The sequence below is a fragment of the Triplophysa dalaica genome, chromosome 7 (genome assembly GCF_015846415.1).
Source record: "Triplophysa dalaica isolate WHDGS20190420 chromosome 7, ASM1584641v1, whole genome shotgun sequence".
NCBI lineage: Eukaryota > Metazoa > Chordata > Actinopteri > Cypriniformes > Nemacheilidae > Triplophysa > Triplophysa dalaica.
This window is the reverse complement of record NC_079548.1, coordinates 6,103,476-6,124,139: the sequence shown is the minus strand read 5'-3', so window position 1 is coordinate 6,124,139 and position 20,664 is coordinate 6,103,476. Positions and strand designations below refer to the sequence as shown.

General features: G+C 37.9%; 1 protein-coding gene across 2 annotated transcripts in view; it reads left to right on the top strand.

The window, feature by feature from the left end:
- Nucleotides 1-20,664, top strand: part of ntn1b (netrin 1b) — a 40,256-nt gene that overhangs the window by 5,224 nt on the left and 14,368 nt on the right. For both annotated transcript variants that reach the window (XM_056751715.1, XM_056751714.1), the window contains exons 3-4: nucleotides 14,153-14,341; nucleotides 19,007-19,156. In XM_056751715.1, coding sequence (XP_056607693.1) covers nucleotides 14,153-14,341; nucleotides 19,007-19,156 — 339 coding nt within the window. The remainder of the gene's footprint in view (nucleotides 1-14,152; nucleotides 14,342-19,006; nucleotides 19,157-20,664) is intronic.

Sequence of the window (20,664 nt, the reverse complement as noted above, 5' to 3'; positions counted from 1 at the left end):
TGAATGTGGTAGGGTAGATCAGGCTAAACAGAAATGTAATGGAAATCTGAATTTGTGTTGTTAAATATTTAGCAAATTTCTTAAATACAATACAAGCAATTTTGGTTAAACAAAACCTCCACACATAAAAAAAATGATTTTAAAGCTGCAGAACATAATTTTTGCTTTTCAATTGTCTTAAAAAAAATCACAAGTTACATTTCTAGGGAAATGCTGTTGTGAACAACAACCAACATTCCCCAAAAGATTTGTTTACTTGCTAAAACTGATTTTTTTTTAACCAAAAAAGTCACAGATTGCAGCTTTAACCAACTTTAAGAAATGTGCTATAGTATTATATAGAATAGTTTGTTTAGTGTTGTATTTCATACATGGTAATCAACGTTTTTGTTCTTACCAGCAAGCGCAGTATTCAGTGCCGTCGCCCTGAGTAGACTCGCCTACTTCGAAATCTGATTGGTCCAGGCCGCAATCCTGCGCCTGTAAAATACATTCAACATCAAACATTTTCTGATTGGCCGTCGTGTCACATCATGTAGCAGTTTGGTATTCGGTGTTGACGGACAGATGCTGAAATCCTGTTAGGACACAGTGTGACCGATGTTCCTCTATAACATCAACAATCATTTGTTCGTAAACGGGAAATGAGATCGAAGGAATTGAAAACTACCTCGTTGTAATCTTTGAACATTTAATAAACTGATAAAGAATGGAGTCACAAAAAGGAAAATAAACAGAGCCGAAGAGCTGTTTAACAGCGAGAGAAAGCGAGAGAACAGAGGATTTGGAGCTGTTAATCGGAAGCAGGTGGGCTGCTGGTCAGTACTGCAGAGCTGCTTCTGACAACGACTGCATGGAAACTCACACACCTCCGAATACCCCTGCGGGACCCTGCGGTCGGCCGACACAGTGACTCACTCACAGCAAATGATTCAGCTTACAAGATGATTGCGGGACCTTTGCGTACGGATAGAAAATGCAAATTTTAGGATTTCAAAAATAAATGAGATGAGTTTGCTCTTGCAAAATTGAAACAATGCTAAAGTAGGGTGTTGTAGAGGATTCAAGATATACTTGTATAAAGTTTCTAAAGCGTTTCATGGTATTTTTTAAACCAGAAGGCCCCCGTGTCCCTCATTCAGTCGGTGTATATAGAATGTATATATCTTGTTTATTTATATTTATAATGTGATCATCAATACTAAAAAACTATTTGCGAAAAATGTACATTGCAAAATATGATAGGTTCATAAGTCATGTTAACACGGGTTTTATATAAAAATAATTCAACCAATGACTACATCATTATACATTATACGTAATGCACACTTTTAAGTCAGTTTATTATATTTTAAACTCGAATGGCAATTTAATTAAACTTAAAACTTTAAGGCAGGTTAAAGTTTCCCAGATAAAAACAATGCATTATAATATACTGAAATGTATTTAAAGTGCACCATTTTCACACAGTAATGTTGTACTTAACAAACAAAAAAATCGCTTCATCAGAAGTCCTTAAGAAGATCAAAGTGTACTCAACTGTGCTATTTTGAAATAATAATGTGTGACAATAGGGCACCTCAAGCACATTATTGACGTGTACTTAAATTAAGTGTTCTGCGTCTTTTTCATAGGTTTTAAACAACATTGGATTCATTTTTAAAACAAGAACAAAACCACACGTTTCACAACTTAAGAGACTGTATAGTCGGATCATAGGCTTGTGCTCTTTTGGTAAGCTGAGGGTGGGGGTACGAAAAATAAGCAAAAAAACAAAAGAAAAAGAATAAAGAAAACACAAAAGAGATGTATTTTGGGATTTCAAACCCCCACTGTATTGGGGGTCCACTGTGCAGAAAGCTCCATGTTTCAGGGATTTTGTTTTGTTGAGCTCATAATTCAAAACACACACGACTTATGAGCCAAAAGGCTTTGTTGGGTTTCACAGGAGTTGAGAGAAAACATGAGATATCCTAGGCTGGTTTGGATAGGTGGTCCACATTCGGGTGGAAGGGTCTGCTTGTTTTGGCCTGTATTTGTTTCCTCACTAACATTGATGTTTTAAATCCCTGTCAAGTCTTTTGTGTACTGTTTGGGTCTGTTTTTGGATCTCAGTGCCTGCGTTTTGTCTCAGGGGTGCAGATCCATGCCAAATCTTTCCAGCAGGTTTAAGGTCTTCTGATGACATCACTTTTGAAATACGCATGACTAGAGAAAACCGGATCGTCTGTCGAAACGCATGAAATGAATAAGTGTGCTGGTCAGGGTTGCCAGATCTTTGTTACAAAACCAGCCCAATGGCCAATCCAAACTAGCCCAAAACAAACCCAATGACCACAACCAAAATAACAAAACTCTAAATATGTCACTCCTGTACCTATAAAATACATTTTAAAGTCTCTCTTAAGCATTACACACAATTTCTTCTTGCAAATTACTGTATATAGACGGTTCCATTGGTAATATTGACATTAATTTATATTCATATTTTAAAAATATAAAACGACTGAACACTTATTGATTATTTGCGGAGGTCTAAGGAAGTTACATTTGAGCCACATAACGTCTATAATAGTAATAATAAACACAGCCTGTTTTTTATTAATAACTATTTTAATTTCACAATCCACGCTGATGAACAAACCGCAGAATAAACAACAACCTGCAGCAACAGTTTTAATACTATAATGTGTGTGAAAGCAGTGGACCTGGCAACCCTAGTGATGATACCATGGTATTATCAAACAGCAATGCCATTTGACATACACAGACACTACCACACATATGCATTCTCTGCACTTCCATTCTAGTACTGAAGTCACCAAAACTACAAATCATATTGGAAGAATTTTACTAGAATTACTAGAAATTTGCTAGACTACTAAACGTTCCCTAAACCAGCTTGAGTGAGATTTCAATGAAGAGACAATATCAATAATTTAGTAAAATAATTTGAAAACGTTAATACAATGGTGGACGACGACATTCTTAGTACTCCAAAAAACCTCAAACAATACTGTGTCCAAAAATCCATAGTGTCACCATGGCATCCATCCAAAACATGGTAAGACTTTTTTGTATAAGTGTCATTTAAGGTCATGACCTAAGAAATAAGGGTTGTCTTTGTGTGTGTGTGTTGAAGATGACAGAGCATGTTTGATGATGACTGTACCAACATTCTTTCAGTGGGCAACCACATCAGCAGCTGCGAAGTAAACATGGAGTTTGGGTTTGTGTGTTAAAGTGAGATGTCATTTCTGCTTGTGTGTGCTTCCAAGTGTGTTTCACCTTTATGGCCTTCAATTTGTGATAGCGTTCTGGCTGTAGGTTGGACCACCCCGAGCTACTGAAAGCGTGGAATATTGAATGCAAGAGTGCACGGACACACTTTTTTACTCTCTTTCTCTCCGATTCACATACACTGGCACACACAAACAAAATTCATGTTTTGTGACTTCACTTAACACAATGGACAAAACCGAGCCAGGTTTCGAAACACGCACACACACACATGCAAAGTTGTACACGTATCAAGATCAAATTCCTCCAACATTAGCCTTTTTTATTATTCTAGCCAATTTCCCGAAATTCCTTTCGCGTCAGTCCCGGTGGGGACAACCTTGTTGACATCCCGTGCATTTATCATCACTACATCGCCAAAAGCGTCCATCTACCGTGGCCGCGTGGACATCAAAGGGAGCAATTGCGATGAACACAGAAAGGAAAAGAGTCCAATCGTGACTACATCTGCGCGGTGACTGCCAATAGGGAGTTAATGATGGATGAAGATCTTCTGTCATTGGCTGCTAACAGATGATTCATGCTTTCCCGCTGGGTGGCCTGTACACTGTCAGCTTTTACATGCTGTCTGACAGCAGAGGAATTTTCAGGCCGTAAGAGCTAATCTACATATTAAACCAAGGTAAACGCATTCTGCTTGTAGCTGTTAACGGCTAACAACGCCAAAGCCATGGGTTTGAGTCTCAGGAAACCAGCACAATGAAAAACAATTAGGATTAAAAGAGTCCATACTGTAAGGCTTTTGTTACTGTACCTTCAGGGGGTCAGGGTCTGGCTGGAAGATGCTGTCAATACATCACTGTATGGTCAAAATTGACTATTCAAGTGGTCGAGGAAAGCTTTGTTCTACATCTGAAACACAGAAAAAATGCATTCCCAGAAGCATATTTATTATGCCCGAATGGTTGAAATATTTTCAACATTAGTTATAAATTCATTGGGACTTTTTATATTCATGAGAATTTGAAAAGTAGACACCAGGCACCTTATCAACTTCAACTCTTGAGAGTGATCCCGACATTTTTGTTCTCTGTAATATTGTTGTTATAGTTGTGGTGTGGACTTCTAATATTTTTTTAGCACGTCATTTTTCTTTTACATTTTAATAGCTATCGTTATTGTACTTGGTTTGAACGGGTCCTCTGGTCTGGTCTGGTCTGGGTAAAATCAGTGATAGTCTAAAGAAAGTAATTGACTTTAACTCGATCTGTTAACTTTATGAGTTAAACGTTTAAGGAAATAAAGGTAACCCCCTGAGGTCCTGCTGTTTTATTGCTTGTTTGCTTTGCAGTTCGCATTAACGCCGATGATACTCTGACGTTTAGAACTCAGAAGTCAACTGCTTCCTTCACAACCAAAAAAGAGAATATACCGGAATTGCAATATATTAATTAATACATTAACATATATTGTCATCCAAATATCAACAAATATATTTATTCCTTATGTACTGTATATTGAAATATATGAACAATATATTTTTAGTTTTAATATATTGACCGTTCAAATATAGAACGATATTACATAAGAATTACAAAAGAAGTGTGTGTGAGAGAAAGACATGCTGCTAACAAGAGGATATTTATGGAATAAAAAGCAATGTTCTCAGGAAACAGAGTTTCATATCAGAGTTTTTACTGCGTTGAGTGATCCCGGCGGTTGTGCTTTGTCGAGTTGGTCACAGAATTTACTCTTTTCCCATCGGAGTGAGTGTAGGGCGGACAGCACATCTCAACCGAGCTATCCTGTGGAAACTGATGTCGCTATCTGGACAAATATACCAGTCAGACTTTGGCATCACTTGGGCTTTTATCTTAAGACGCACACTCACACGGCCCCAAATTCTGTACAGGAATATTACAAGAAATATGTTGTTGTGTATACAGGTCAAGAACAAGAATAATACCCAGGCGCGACGTGACAGATTTCCATCATGAAGTCGTTTTTCAGTCCACGCGCAGGGAGAATTGTGTGAAAAATACTTTATACTAAATCAAGAACGTGAGCCTTGCAGCGCATGGATGTAAAAGCAGGAAGCTGGTCACAGAGCGATGACATATCGCATGTCGGTGTTGCCGAGGTTACCGGACAACAATCGCACAGGTCAAAGCATCGTGTGCGCTGTCTTGTAATCGGCTTCACGGCAACCCAGTTGTGGCTCACAGCAGGAAGTTCTCTCCCACTTCCTTTCCCACCCTGCTGCTGGAAGCCACCTAGAAACAAAAGTATTTCATTATTAAATGAACGTAACCACCAACAACACCCGAGCATTGTGGTGGCCACCTTCAATCCCAAAAACATATTTAATTTTTTCAATGATTCAGTACATTTGTTGGATAATAAAACATATTATTTGTTGCTACTTTAAAACCTTACTGGACACAGCGGTGTGCATTAGTTGTTCAACTCAAAGGCTCAGGATCTGACAGGAGGGGATCGTGGTGTTGTACGACAGGGTTGTATTAAGATCCAAACCACGGTTAGGATGTATGGTCACCTGGAGTTTGTAATTTACAGCTCTGCCTCTAAGCCTCTCGTCCGCTGTGAGGTAGAGAGCGGTCGGGGTTCGGCCCGCTGTGGCATCTACAGATTTCTGAAAACACACCTCCAGTCAGACTGTGATTTTATCTCATTTTTCTCGGCGGTTCTGTAATTGACTGACAGCAGGCTGCTGCGTTGTGTTCCTCGGGCACGGTTTTAATTAGTAACAGCTCGCCTATCAATCCTGACTTAGAGCCATTGCCTTCTTAATACGCGAGCGGTTTTTAGTTACACGTCCCAAAGCTTTTGTTGATTTTTCCCTTCTAGCTCCTAATCGCAGGAAACTTCCATGTTAAAAACGGCCTATTCCTATAATGTAGATCAAAATGAACACCGATTAAGTTTGTAAACGGCTTATGTGATGTTGGCTGTGTTCCAAAACTTAGCGGGCTGCCTATATAGGCAGCTGTCTTTTTTGACAGTACTCACACTGAAATGAAACCTCATGAGACTGCTTTAAAATTCTCTACATAGCATCTATATGCGTCGTACAAAGGGTGCCTCACACGCGGGAAGAATCAACTTAAAGGGATAGTTCACCCAAAAATAAAACTCGGTCATTTTTACATCCTCGTGCTGCTTAAAACTTGCTTATGACTCTTTCTTCTGTGGAAAACTAAAGAAGATATTTTGAGAAAAAAGAAAATAAATGTTTTGTTGCCGTACAATGGAAGTCAATGGGGTTGAGCGTTGTACGTCAACCAACGTTCTTCAAATATCTTCTTTTGTGTTCTGAAGATAGAAACTTTTTCTATTATCGACTGTATTTTAAAAGACAAGTACTCTCACATGTTCACATTATTTAATGGCAAAGCATTATGGGAATGCCCTCTCCACAAGGGATACCTTACACTTTGACCAAAAGCAGCACCACTGTGTAATTCAGCATGGGCACCAAGACGCAAGTTGTTACGCTCATCAGGACAGTTTTCCTTCACCGGCGAAGCCGCATTCCACTAACGCTTCGTCAATGAGGCTTCCTAATGCCTTTTTAAGGGCTGTAAATCTCAGCTTGTGTGAGACCGGAGGGTGTATCAGAGTGACGACACCTGCAGTGGAAAAGCACGATCTCTCTGTCCCATGCTACAACACTGCGTAAACCGAGGGAGATTCCTATTTACGGATCATTTGGGATTTGGACCGTGGATTTTTAAGCGATGGGCCACACATCTGTAGCGTGTTCTGACGCGGGGAAGATTTACACGGGCCTGAAAACAGCAGGAATGCAGAAAGGATGGGAAATGCTCACATTGTGGCTCCTCTCTTTCAAACTGATTTATGTTCCACGGGGAATCCCATCCAGACACGCCAAACTCCTCAGCGTCTGGTATCCACTGCTGCAACAAATGTCTTCATCTCTTGAGCTCCTCTTATATCATTATACTTATACAAGTAAAAAATTAAAATAAACATCATGCTACATTACAAATAATAATCATTGGATATAAGTATTTTATATAGGTATGTATGTGTGTCCGCATTTATATATATATATATATATTTATGTTTTTTAATCAATTAAATATTTTACTTTTATATCAAACGATTAATCGCGTTTAACCAAATCCAGAATAAAAGTTTGTGTTTACATAATATGTCTGTGTACTATGCATATTAATTTTGTATTTATAAACACAAAAACATACACGTATATGTATATTTATTTAGGAATTTTTAAGAATTTAGATTTACAAATAATTAAAATTATATATAAACATTTTATCTTAAATATATGCATGTATGTGTAATGTTTATATATATAAAATGAATATGCACAGTACACAGACATATATTACGTAAACACAAACTTTTAGTGTGAATGCAGTTAATCATTTGATAGCCCTATTAATAATATATAAAACAATATATAAATATGATATTTTTGAAAAAAAAAAAACAGCACCACCAATTATTTAAATCCAAATTGCACAAACTACATTATGGTATTTTTAAAAGGTCAGTTGTCACAATGTTTATGTTGTTTGGGACACCCAGATGTCCATTTTGGGCAAAATTTGTAGCAAAAAGATACCGCACATAACAAATATGTTTTGTACTGCTGAAACTTCAATAAATCATGTAAACACATGGATATTAATATAGACTTTTGAATGTCGCATGAGTAAAAGCTCAATTGCAGGGTTTTTCCTACATCCTTAAATTAAAACTGTAATTCCAGTAAGTTACTGTAGTGTACATGGAAAAAACTGTGATTAAAATGTTAATTCCTGAAAAGTGATCCAGCAAATTGATGTCTATAATTTCCATATTCCCTGATGTTAGATCTCTTTATATGACGAGCTGTTTTCATTTGAATTTGGAAAAGCTTCTAAAAGAGAGAATTGCCCGAATCCCAGTTCAGTTTTTCAAAATCCAGATTACTGCGTTATAGCCACTTTGGCAGGTCTTGGTTCCTGAGATCACCATGAAAAGGCTTCTTAAGAGCGGCTCACATGCTACATTGATGGTTCACAGAAAGAAAGTGCCGTAAATTAATGAGCAATTACTCAACATTTATGAAAACAAACAGGAGAACATGCAAAGCCCACAGATAAATCAAAGGACTAACAAGCAGAGCGACGATACGTCGAGTCAATAAGTCATCGCATCAAGATGGTTTTCGCCCTAGTCATAAATGCTATGATCAGGTTCCAAAAGGAAACACTCGCTTTGACAGAACATACCGACATCCTTGCCATTTTGTTTATTTTTTGCCTAACTGCTCAGAAGCCCTGAAATACAAGAGCGACTATATATGTCAACCGGTGATTTAATTGGAAATTTTTATGGGCCTGTGTTTTCCGACGACGCCCGCCCAAGGAGCCAAAGTAAAAGTCAAAATTACAGTACGTTCCTATAGCTCATTTCATTAGCAACACAAATGTTTTGGGTTTGATCCCATGAACGCAATGAACGAATACAATAAAACTGTATAGATCGACACATGCAAATCACTTTGGATAAAATTGTGTACATTCAAAAGAGCCTTTTAAAACAAAGCACAAGGGTCTATGAGGGGTCAATAAAGTGTGACACAAATGCACATAGGCCATGAGAAACAAGTTAGACTTTTGAGAACAGTTGGACTGCTTCCCTTGTGTAGAATATTACACCATTACAGTACTCACCATGTTCCTCACGGGATAAACTGGGACCATTCCAGGACTCTCGATAGTTTGAGATATCCTCGCTATTATGCGTTATTATCCATTACATATTATGTTATCATTGGCGCAACTCGACAGTAAGAAACCAAAATCTGTTCGATAGACATTAACGATCTAACAATTATACAACTGAACCGTTTCATGATGGTGTTTATATGTTTAAGCTGTCCCAAGATTCACAGCGCCTGAAGAGGCTTGTGACCTCCAGATTTTGTACAAAAAATAAATGTTTTTCAATCTGTGGTGGCCATCTGTGAAGGATTTGAAATGGAAGATTGGCTGATTAATAAAAATAGCCCCAAACAAATAAAATGACTGTAATGAATAAAATCATTACTACTCCCTTATCGAGCAACAAAATTCAACATGACTTTAAAAAAGTTGTAAATTGGTTAATAGTCCACTTGGTAATCCAATAATGGCCATCATATTTACTTCATAAAAACAACTTTTGCGCTTTAAAGTCTGGCATCACGCTAATGTGTGATAAATGCAGTAGTTATTTCACCTGCGGTTGGCAGGAGAATAATCTCTATTGCTGTCCTTCACTGCGGTTTTATTTGGATCGAATCATGTTTGTTGAGACGTTGTATCTCGCTTTCTCTAGGCAACTGTGGTGTTCACAAGCAGTTAGACAAACAGAAAAGCAGGGAGGTCCAATTGCCTTGTTAATTGGTGCTGGCAAGCGACTACAGAGCAGCGCCTTTGACGGCAACACCCCCTTAATTCTTCCCCGTCATTGCATCACAACGCGGTACGGTGAAAAGCAGCTTTTCCAGATGGCCATGCGGGAGAGGAAAGATCAAAAAAAGGAGTCCTGTCTGCTGTTAAGCCGTTTGAGAACAGCACTGCGGTTCAGATAATTGACATTAAAGGAAAAATTAAGCATCTATGTTTTCTACAGTACCTTTAAAAATAGAAATAGAAAAGGATTTTTGCAAATAAGAAAACCTGTTTAATATAACATGATTGAGTTGAAATATTGAACAAATGGATGCATTTAGCTATTTCGTAAATTTTTCAAGAAAAATACCCAGAAATCTCCCTTATGTCTCCATTACAGTTTGAGGAAAAATCTCAACGTCTCAGAAACATCTGAGATTAAGTTGACACTTAAAACACAACTGGAAAGGGAAAATCCACTCTTCTGAGTAATTTATGCTATTTACCTCTTTGCAGTAAGATTTGCTGTGGGTGAACAAGATGGCATCTAAAAGGTAATTCATAAGTGACCAATAAATAATAAAGTTAATCAAAAAATAACAATTCAAAGTTAATATACTGTATATCACTGAAAAGGAAAGTTTAATGTTCTTGGACATCCACAAAAGACTAGTCGACTTATAAATGTTTGAATGAAAATATATACCAAGTGCTGTACATTAACTTGTTAAATAACTAGAATCTTAAATTGATCAAATCAATAATAATTTCAGTCAGCTCAGATTTAGCTTTTGAACACAACACTAATGGCTCCTTTTTTTGACCGATTGGCTCACCCTCTCTGCTCATGCACCATATGGAAACCCTCAATGGCAGCACTAATGGCAGGATTTGGTTCGTTTAAGCACATTCTTACCATCTCTTTTAGCCTGACACATCGCTCTGTCTTTACACCTCTAGCACTGCATTTCAGGTCTCTGGGGATCAACCATTTTCTCACCCCCCAAGGCTTCAGTACGAGCTGGTTTCAGTTGTGAACAATGGGGCTACGGTCAACTGAGCGGCTTTCATCGTACAGCGTAGTGTCCGTCCTACAAAGACTCGAATGAATAAATGACATTTTGTTTTTACTGGCAATCTCAGTGATGACGTCTGAGTAGCTAAAATACTCACTGTTTCAAAATTGAAATATATTTTTTGTGCAAAAAACGAAGAGATCAAGTATGCAACATAAAAAGTTGCAAAAGTGTAAACAAAGAATTTGGCCGTAGATATGATATATCTTAGGCAAAAAAAGCTGTGCATGTCACATTTGAACTTTTTTCCATCAAACTCACAAACTTTGCACAAACTAATGCAAGTGAATATTTTGTTCATATAAAATATAGTGTTGAAGTGGAGGGAGAGAGCCAGATAGATATGTTATCAATGTGCTGAGTGCTGTAAGTGTTGGAGGTGTTAGAAGACTTGACAGCGGTTTATTTCCTCTGTGAGATTGACAGTTCCTGGTCTTGTTTAGAAACTCACCTCGTGACTTCAGATTGTCTGTATATCATTCCGGAAACTTAGCAAAGCTATCATGCTAATGAGTGAAATCCAAGCTGGTGTTTATGTTGTGCCATTAAGGAGCGACAAAACGGTATTTACCGTTTAAATTTAGAGGTCAAATTTAAAGAGAATGATTTGTTTCCAGCCATTTCCAAATACTTTAACATTTGTTTATACGTTTCACGCCGCCGCCAATCTCACTGGAAGCGTATTGCACTTGATGTCAAATGACGCGTGGGGTTTGATCGATCTGATCGATGTTCGACCAAGATAGTTTTTCCAGACGTTATTTTCAAGTACAATGTGGGAAAAAACAAAAATCTGAGTTATCGCTGCCTTCACGTGCTCTCGAAATTCCGAGTGAGTTTCCGAGCTGAAAAATGCACATGAACGCCCTCTGATGTCGCGTTTCCCACTGAGAAGTTGGGAAATAATTTTGACACCCAACTTTGGTTTTGATATCGGATCAAAACTAGTATGACGAGATTGATGTTTTAGTTTAATGCTTTCTAATCTACGCTTTATTTGCAATTCGTTTCATTAGGATCTGAATATGCTGCTTTTTCCACACGTTGCTCTATGCTAATGTTTTTCTCCTGTCATCACGTGACTCCATGCATCCGCAACACCAAACACTTGGGTTACGTTAGCGCTTTGACTGAGAGATGACAGAAAGAAAGATGAGCATCGTATGGAGTTATTTTACCAATTCACAGTGTCGTCTGTACGATCTCCTTACAAAATAACCTACAACAGTCCCACACTATATTTGTAATATTTTTGTAGTTACTTGACCAACGGGCAACGTAACTGGCACATCCCACGCACGTAATTTCATTAATAAAAATAAAAAATGAGTGCACTTTATTTAAAATTTTATTGTTTTTTATTTTGTGTTTGTTTTACTGACAGAGATGTATTAAAGGTACATAAATAACTTCATGTCTTTAAATTAGTTCATTGCATTACAACAAATATTTTTTATTTGGCCGGAGTCCTTTTTGAGCCTACACTTGAAAACGCACGTTGGAACTAAAATGGCGGTAACTCATGAATTCTTTGGAATACAGACTAACAGTTGGTCTTGTTTGAAAAAAGAAAAGTTGCTGATTATTGCATAAAAAATCATATACACACAAAAAAATAAAGGTATGTTGTTAGGTTTATTGTAAAAAAGAAATAAAAAAGTTTATGTTTTTCCTTGATTAAAAAATATATTAAAAAAATACGGGTCGCAAAAGGATAGCAAAAAACCTGAGCACATCAAGCAAATCTGTATTCTAGAGTCTTAGACCTTTCCAATGATATATAGTTTGTCATGATTCGATTAGAAATTACATGCACAATATTGACGCAAACTTAGGTGTCCCGCATACACCTGTCAGTTAACAGGCTACAATTGTTTAAAACCTTTCATTGGTTTAAACGTGCACATGACAATTAACTTGCCCAAGTACATATTTACATATATGAATAACCATTTGAAGCATACTGTATGTTTTATACTCTGCGAAAATAGCATGTATTTCAGCAATATTAAAGAATATCAAACTGACTAGTAAAACTATACAGTAGTATGTACGGTTGAAAACTTTTATATAAATATTCGTCAGACAAATTCTTCATCCTTCATTCTTTCTGACAAAGCACCTGAACACAACCAGCTTGGAATCATGACATCAGAATAGAGAATGACCAAATTAATTTGCTAAGAGAGTTTGGAAAAACTGCTTAAGAAGAGTCAATATCGTTTACATTAAAAAAAAGGACAGTATTTCAATTTAATACGTTGAGAACTTCCTGATGCTGAACATTTGTGAGCCTGGACAAAAACCATAGTCTTTTTCGTCAATTTTTCAAAATTATACATCATCTGAAAGAAATAAGCTTTCCATTGATGTATGGTTTCAGGATCTTACAATATTTGGCCGAGATACAACTATTTTAAAATCTGCAATCTGAAGGTTAAAAAAAATCCAATTTTTTAGAAAATCGCCTTTAAAGCTGTCCAAAAGAAGTACTTAGCATATCATATTACTCACAAAAATAAAGTTTTGATTATAAAATATCTTCATGGAACATGTTCTATACTTAATATTCTATTGATTTTTGATAAATAATTTTGACCCATACAATGTTCTTTTTCCCGTGCTACTTAAGACTGGTTTTTCCCATTGTCAGTCATTTCTATAAAAAAGTGTTATCAAAAAGTGCATGTATTCTAAATATATATTTGCTATAAATGGAAGGATATATGGATAAATGAACAAATGCATATACACAGTATGAATGAATCAATAGGAAAAGTTGTGAATTATGGCCTAATTAATGACACCATAAATTGTATTGCACTTGAAATAGAAGCTTTAAGGTTAGAGGTCCAAGTCATGAGCAGGTGTGTGTGCATAAGCGCTGAAGCGAGGGCTTTTATGAGGCCATTGTCTCTTAATGAAATATTGTAATGGCCAGAGGCCCAGAGATGTAGTGATGTCATTAGAATAATAAAGCGCTCTCCAGACGCTAGTCGAAGGTCTCGCCTCCCTCTCTTCCACTGTGTGAGAGGCTTCTACGATCGCCGGGGGACAGAAACACCCGCCTAAATCACTTCACATTCAGATTCCACACTCAAGGAGCCCTACGCCATAAAGAATAAAACGGCAATGAAGCAATTGTTAGATCGTTTGCGAAAAATATGATCCACTGTGAATGGGAATATTTATGTCACATGTGTCTCTTACCGATAAGCAAAAACTACCATCAGGTTAACATCAATCTTTCACTAGTCACACTGGTTCTTATTTTTTGTTGAATTAAAGCTCTCAAATTTGAAAATAATAGAGGCGGATTGGGAATATAAGCATGGTGAGAATTCAACAGCTGGCACTAAACCTCTCTCTCTCCTTTTGTCTTCTCATTGTCGATCTCTCCCCCAGCCTGTCACTGTAACTTACACGCCCGTCGCTGCCGCTTCAACATGGAGTTATACAAGCTATCGGGACGCAGGAGTGGAGGGGTTTGTCTCAACTGCAGACACAATACTGCCGGACGTCACTGCCACTACTGTAAAGAGGGTTACTACAGAGACATGACCAAAGCCATCTCACACAGACGGGCCTGTAAAGGTAAGCAGAAAAATAAATAGATAAAACTTACATTTTCATCCGTATATGTGTGAACAACGTTGCTGATTTGGGGGTTAGGGAGCACTCCCATCATGCATTGCAGCGTAAATAAATGATGCAAAAGATAAAAGACCGAAGAAGTTGTCGCCCATGAATATGAGGCTTTCTTATGTTACAATTTGTTTAGTTAACATGCAGAACTCTAATGGGTTTGAGCTGAAAGAGATTATAACAAGACAGTGATTGCATAAAGAACTGGCCAAGCAAGAACTGCCACGGAACAGAAGACATTAACAATAATAATGAAACAAGCCCATTATTCACTCACTAGTGAAAGAAAAATAAATGTCAAGATCATGGGACACTTTAAAACCTCACGTTCACACATACAGTTCAACATTCACCAAATGATGTCATAATGAACTTTATCAACAAGAGAATTTGTGTTACATGTGTTCATTACATTTATGCATATTACATATTTTTTTATTTAAATAGACTTGCATGTAAGAGAGTATTTAACATTTTGTCTAAAAGAAGTGCACATAAAGTTACACATTTGGCATCTCTTGGGAATCAAATCCATGACCTAGCTGTTGCTAGGACACCAGTAAAAGGGACAGTTCACCCACGAATGAAAACTCCCTCGAGTTGTTCCTAATCTGTATGAATGTCTTTGTTCTGATAATCACAAAATAAGATATTTGGAAGAATGCTTGTAACCAAACAGTTCTTGGCCACCATCCAGTACCTCAGAGATGATGTATTTTTGCAGGCTAACCCCGATGTAAGCACCATGCTAGTTCCCTGGACCGAAAGACTATGCATTTTTCCCATAGATTTCTGGAAGATCGCAAAATATTGGCTATGTGATTAACAAAGGTCTATGATGCTTACAGGTCTTCTCTTTCAAGATAATCTTTACAAATGAACACCACATTTGTTACTTTTGAAGCCAAAATACAATCGCCATAAGTGAAAAGCTGACACGATGCTGTAAACAGACTACGGTCGCTCGATACATCAACGTCACCACCACCAATAATAATATATGTCAATGAGTAAAACGTGAAAATATTTAGAGGTTTGACTACCAAAGACCTTATTTTGAGCGATTTACCTAGAATAAAAAAAGTCCTAAAATGCTAACTCGCTATCGGGTTTTGCATACAAAAATACGTCATCTCTGAGCCTCACCATTGACTATCATAGTGGGAAAAATTACTGCCGTAGTCAAAAGTGCCCCAGTACGGTTTGCTTTCCTAAATTCTTCAAAATATCTTCTTTTGTGTTCAACAGAACTATAGTTCTAGGACGAATTCCATAACGCCAACCCCATTGACCCTCAGCCATTCCCTCAGGGCAATCTTTCACATAACGTTCTGTTAAACTGCATAATTCTCTCTTAAATGCCAAGACAACATTCTCATCTGAGCCGGACTAAAACCTTTAACAAACCGCAACATAATTGATACGAGAGGCCGCTTACCCAATCGCCGGGTTAGCTTAGTTTTCACGGCCCGTCTGTAACCAAAACGCAGGCCTGATGGATGGCAAACACTACCCTTGTTTTCTTGACATTGCTGTGTATTATCACAAAAGGAATGCATCTGATTCAGCAGAGGTTACAAATGGTTTTCAACATCTCGTCCCTGCCAGCCAAAACATTTACTCAGGCTAAACGCGTGATGCTCGGAGGCCAAATGGGAGGGATACGGGCGAGTTAGTTTTACATAAGTATCACCCTCGCTCGGCCCCTTGTAATGACCTTAACATATATGGCGGCTAAAGTCCGGGAAACGTTGAGAGATTCCAGTTACAATTCTCAAGTTTTGGCTAAAGAAATCGAAGCCGTACCCAAGATGATTGCTCCACTCCGCTCAGGTGACAAACCCCTCACATTGTGACGTTGCGTATAACGCACGGCCGTATTTATTGCTCGAGTCAGCCAACCATCTCATTGTGTTTGTTTTGGACAGGAAACCCGACCTCGTGCCAGCAACGTTCAGGGCTTACGAAAATTCTATAGGGGGTCATTTGGATAGGAAAGGGAATATTGCTTGTAAATAACGTGGAGTTACAGGAACTACCAAGACAAATCGAATCAGGTCCAAAATCGGATTCATTGTCAGTGGCGGCTCGGAATGGCGCATGCTTTATTTCCTAGATTAACAACTTCATCCCTCATCAAGCACAGTGTAAACACCATGTCGCCCACCACCGTCTTGCGATCTCTTGGTTTCTCTTCATCCAACCTTTGCGCTCAAACTTTTCAACAGCCAACGAGAACCTTGGAGTCCACGACACGTTGTTCGGTGCTCATTTCCTCGGCATCTCCTCTTACTAGCGCTGAATTGTTAACAGCTCTGGTTTCGATTATAGACTGCGGAGCTGCAGGGTCGTCTGTGAAGGCGTACGAGTGATGTCGTAATTCAGCAGGAGGTGGGCTGGTTGGTGGGTGGCTGAAGCGCAGAGCTATAACGGCTGCTTTTTAACAAATGTTAAGTGGGCATTGAAATTCAAAGCGTCCCACCGCAACACACTTGTTATCATCAGCTAGACCATCAACGGATGTAAAGCCAATCGGATCTGATGCACTTCTGAAACGCTGCAAATCGTGTTTTGAAGATTCAAAACATGATGTCCACAAAACCATTTTTTCTATAGACATGATGACTTTAATGGACACGTTTAAATAGTTAAATACTGTATGTGTGTGTTCTATAGTTTTCTTCATTAAAGCTTTGAATTAGCTTGGCAAGACATGTTAACACCAAACGCTACTGACACAAGCTGTGAGTGCGAGCAGGTTATGTGCACTTCAAGCGAGGTGCTCTATTTGTGTGGCACGAAGAACCAGTAAAAGAGTGAAATGATGTATGACGACATGTCTCATCATTTCAGAACCATTTCTTCTTGGCACTGTTAAACAACAATTCCCAAGCGGACATAAATCAGAGACGAACAATTGCCTTTGTTACTAATTCAAGAAGTGGTTTCCAATATTCATCAACCAAGAGCTCTGAGTTTTTGCAACGGCGTGACCGCTTCAAGTCAATTCCAAACAAATCTCTGACTATATAAAAATGGCTAGGAGGCCTGAAGGGAAGAGCTGAGACTTCAAACAAGCGGCTTAATGGTAAACGTTTGGCAGAGGGTGAGCACAAAGAAATTCTCACATTAAATGTGTGATCGTCCCGACTAACAGCTTAGGCAGAGCACCTTTGAAGTGCTTTACGTTCCGTCATTAATGGGAACATTATTCAGACTTTATTTGCTGGTGCTCGGCTTTGCCAAGAGACTATGCTGGAAACTTGATCGCAGCGAGCGCTCAGAAGCAAAGTGACAACGCTGTCCGATCGTGAAAATTATTAAAACACACACACGTCAGGTACCTGTTGACTTCACGCTCTGGGAGACCACCAGATTGACGCACAGATGCACACGTTACTTTAGATGCAATCCAGGCCCGCACAGACACAGGTGTGGGTCATGAATAAGGTGCGTGAAAGGTTCTTCAATGCGATGCCATAGAAGAACCGTTTTTGGTTCCACAAAGAACCATTCGGTTAAAAGTTCTTAAAGAACCATCTCTTTCTTACTTTTTTATAGTCTGAAGAACCTTTTTTCGCCACAAAGAACTTTTTTGAAACAGAAAGGTGATGTTAAAGGTTCTTTATGGAACCTAATGGTTCTTCTATGGCATCAAAGAACCTTTTGAAGCACCTTTTTTTAAGAGTGCGGGTCTCAAATATTTCTCCTGAAAAAAAGAGACTGAAATCTATCAAACGTCTCCATTTCCAGTTTCAGAAGAGAATTTTCAGAAGACAACATCACAAACTGAGCTCAGATATGTCAGGTCTGCAATAAAAATAATAATATTGAAAGTGTCAATATGAAAATTTTTCATCAAATTGGATAAAAATATTTTATCACAACAATTTTCATTTATTTTACACCATACTCTACATGGATCTTAAAGGGATAGATCACCCCAAAAAAATTCTGTCATCATTTATTTTTTCTGACATCTTTTGTCATTTCAAACGTCTATGACTTTCTTTCTTCTGCAGAACACAAAGAATATATTTTGAAAAATTAGATTTGTGTCCATTCATTAGAAGTGAATAGGGTCCAGCGCTGTTTGGTTTCCAACTTTGTTCAAAATATCTTCTTTGGTGTTTTGCTGATGAGAGAAAGACACACAGGTTTGAAATAACAAGAAGATGGATGACTACAGAATTTTCATTTTTGGATGTACTATCACATACGTCTTACTTGTTTCTATTTTCTTTAATCCTAAGCAATTTTCATTTGATATTTATATGAAACGCAAATGAGAAATCTTCTAAGCTATGAAAGACCAACCAATAAAATGTTCCTCTTGGTGTACAGACTACTAGAGACTTTCTTTAAGCTTTGATTTTAGCTCAGACTCAACATCAGTGATCCATATGTAATATACTGTAGATCCAGACAAAAAACACACACAGTGCTTTGAAACTCTACCATATGGCTCTTAATTACTTGATTTCTTTGAAATGATGTTTTAATATATGAAGTTTTATGAGCATTACAGTATTTCTGCATCATAAAGTGGAAAATGTGGGAATTTGACGAACAAGTACAGTAATGCATCACTAACCATCGGTTTCTTCTCACCAGCATGTGATTGCCATCCGGTTGGTGCAGCTGGTAAAACCTGTAACCAGACAACCGGGCAGTGCCCATGCAAAGATGGCGTGACTGGCATCACCTGCAACCGCTGCGCTAAAGGCTACCAGCAGAGCCGTTCGCCCATCGCCCCCTGCATCAGTAAGACCGTTTCTTCATCTGTCTGCATTAGTTATTTGTTTTTGAAGAATGCTTGTGCCTTTTAAGATATTTATGAACTGCTTGGATGATTGAAACAGCATGATGGCTGTAAAAGGGTGATCAAGATATTTAGAAATATTTGTCAAATGACAGAAAAACAGCGGGGTCCAAAAGTCTGAGATCATACTGAAAATCTGGAGTTTTATGAAAACATAACATGAAGCAGAGGGATTTTAAAATAAGGAAAAGTTAAAATGAGTTTGAGAAACCAAATGACACTCAAATTCAAATATAAGCACTGCAGAAAATGAATTCATAAGGACATTTCAATGAGATTTTTTAAGGTATTTTACTTGGTCATTAAAAATATAAAAGCCCTTTTTACAAACATTTCAAATGTGATAAGCAAGCATGTATTTACTTTAAATCAGAAATAGATAAATTCTCTGAAAGGTTATATGAATGTTTTTCCAAAAACATTTTTAGGAGTTTATTCGAACATAAGAGAAACATATTGTGGTGTATCAAGCTTTACCATTCTCAGATTAATGTAAGAAATTCTCCAAATACTACTCAATTTATTGAACCTTTCATGCAATTGGTTCTGTTTAAAAAATATTTTCTAAATATTTTTTCCATTAATTGAAATGAAAAGAAATGTACATGTTTATTCATATGGATATGCATTTTTTATCAAAAGCAACTTAGAGTGCATTCAAGGGTAATTCATCACAGTTTTTAAGCAGAATTTCTGCTCCGGGGAATCAAACAAACACCTTTTGTGTTGCTAACACAATGCTCGACCAGTTGAGCTAAATAGGAACAATAGTGGAACAACAAAAGGAAGAGTCACTGGTGGTCTTACGCTATAGGACCTCAACTGTATTTCTTATTTATGTTCATAGTTAAATCAGTTACATCAACACGTCTGAAAATACCCACGAAAAAGTTGTGATATAGGTTCTAAAAATGTTTAGTCTATATCTTGAAACCTCCTCAGCTTCGTGATAAATTAAGGTGACCTTTGAATATACAACAACATGAAAGAAAGGGGTTATTAAAAAGGCTCAAACAAGTTTCGAAAGTTCTTCATTACAAGAGTAATTGAAAAATGACTCTTGGGCTCGCTGTAGCATTAGTTATTAGTTCCCATTACCACCCACATAGAAATCACAAATACTACTCCAAAGAAATTCTGCATAAACGCCTATTAGTATTCATGACTTCATGGCCCCGGACCATTTCATTTCCGTATCGGTCCCCTGGTCCATTATTTCCTTGGATGGACATGTCGTTGATTGCCCTCCACTGAGCCAAACAGACCATGAAGCCCTGGCTCACACGACCCGTTCTGCCCCGAACCCGCTGACGGCCTTTCAACTCGTAAATCTCAGCGGCATGATGGGTGATATGTTTATTGGCAGTATCAACAAGGCAGCAGACGGTTTCTGTGGCGATAAACGACAGGCCCACACAACAGCTGACATTTCTCGATAAGGTGCTCGCCG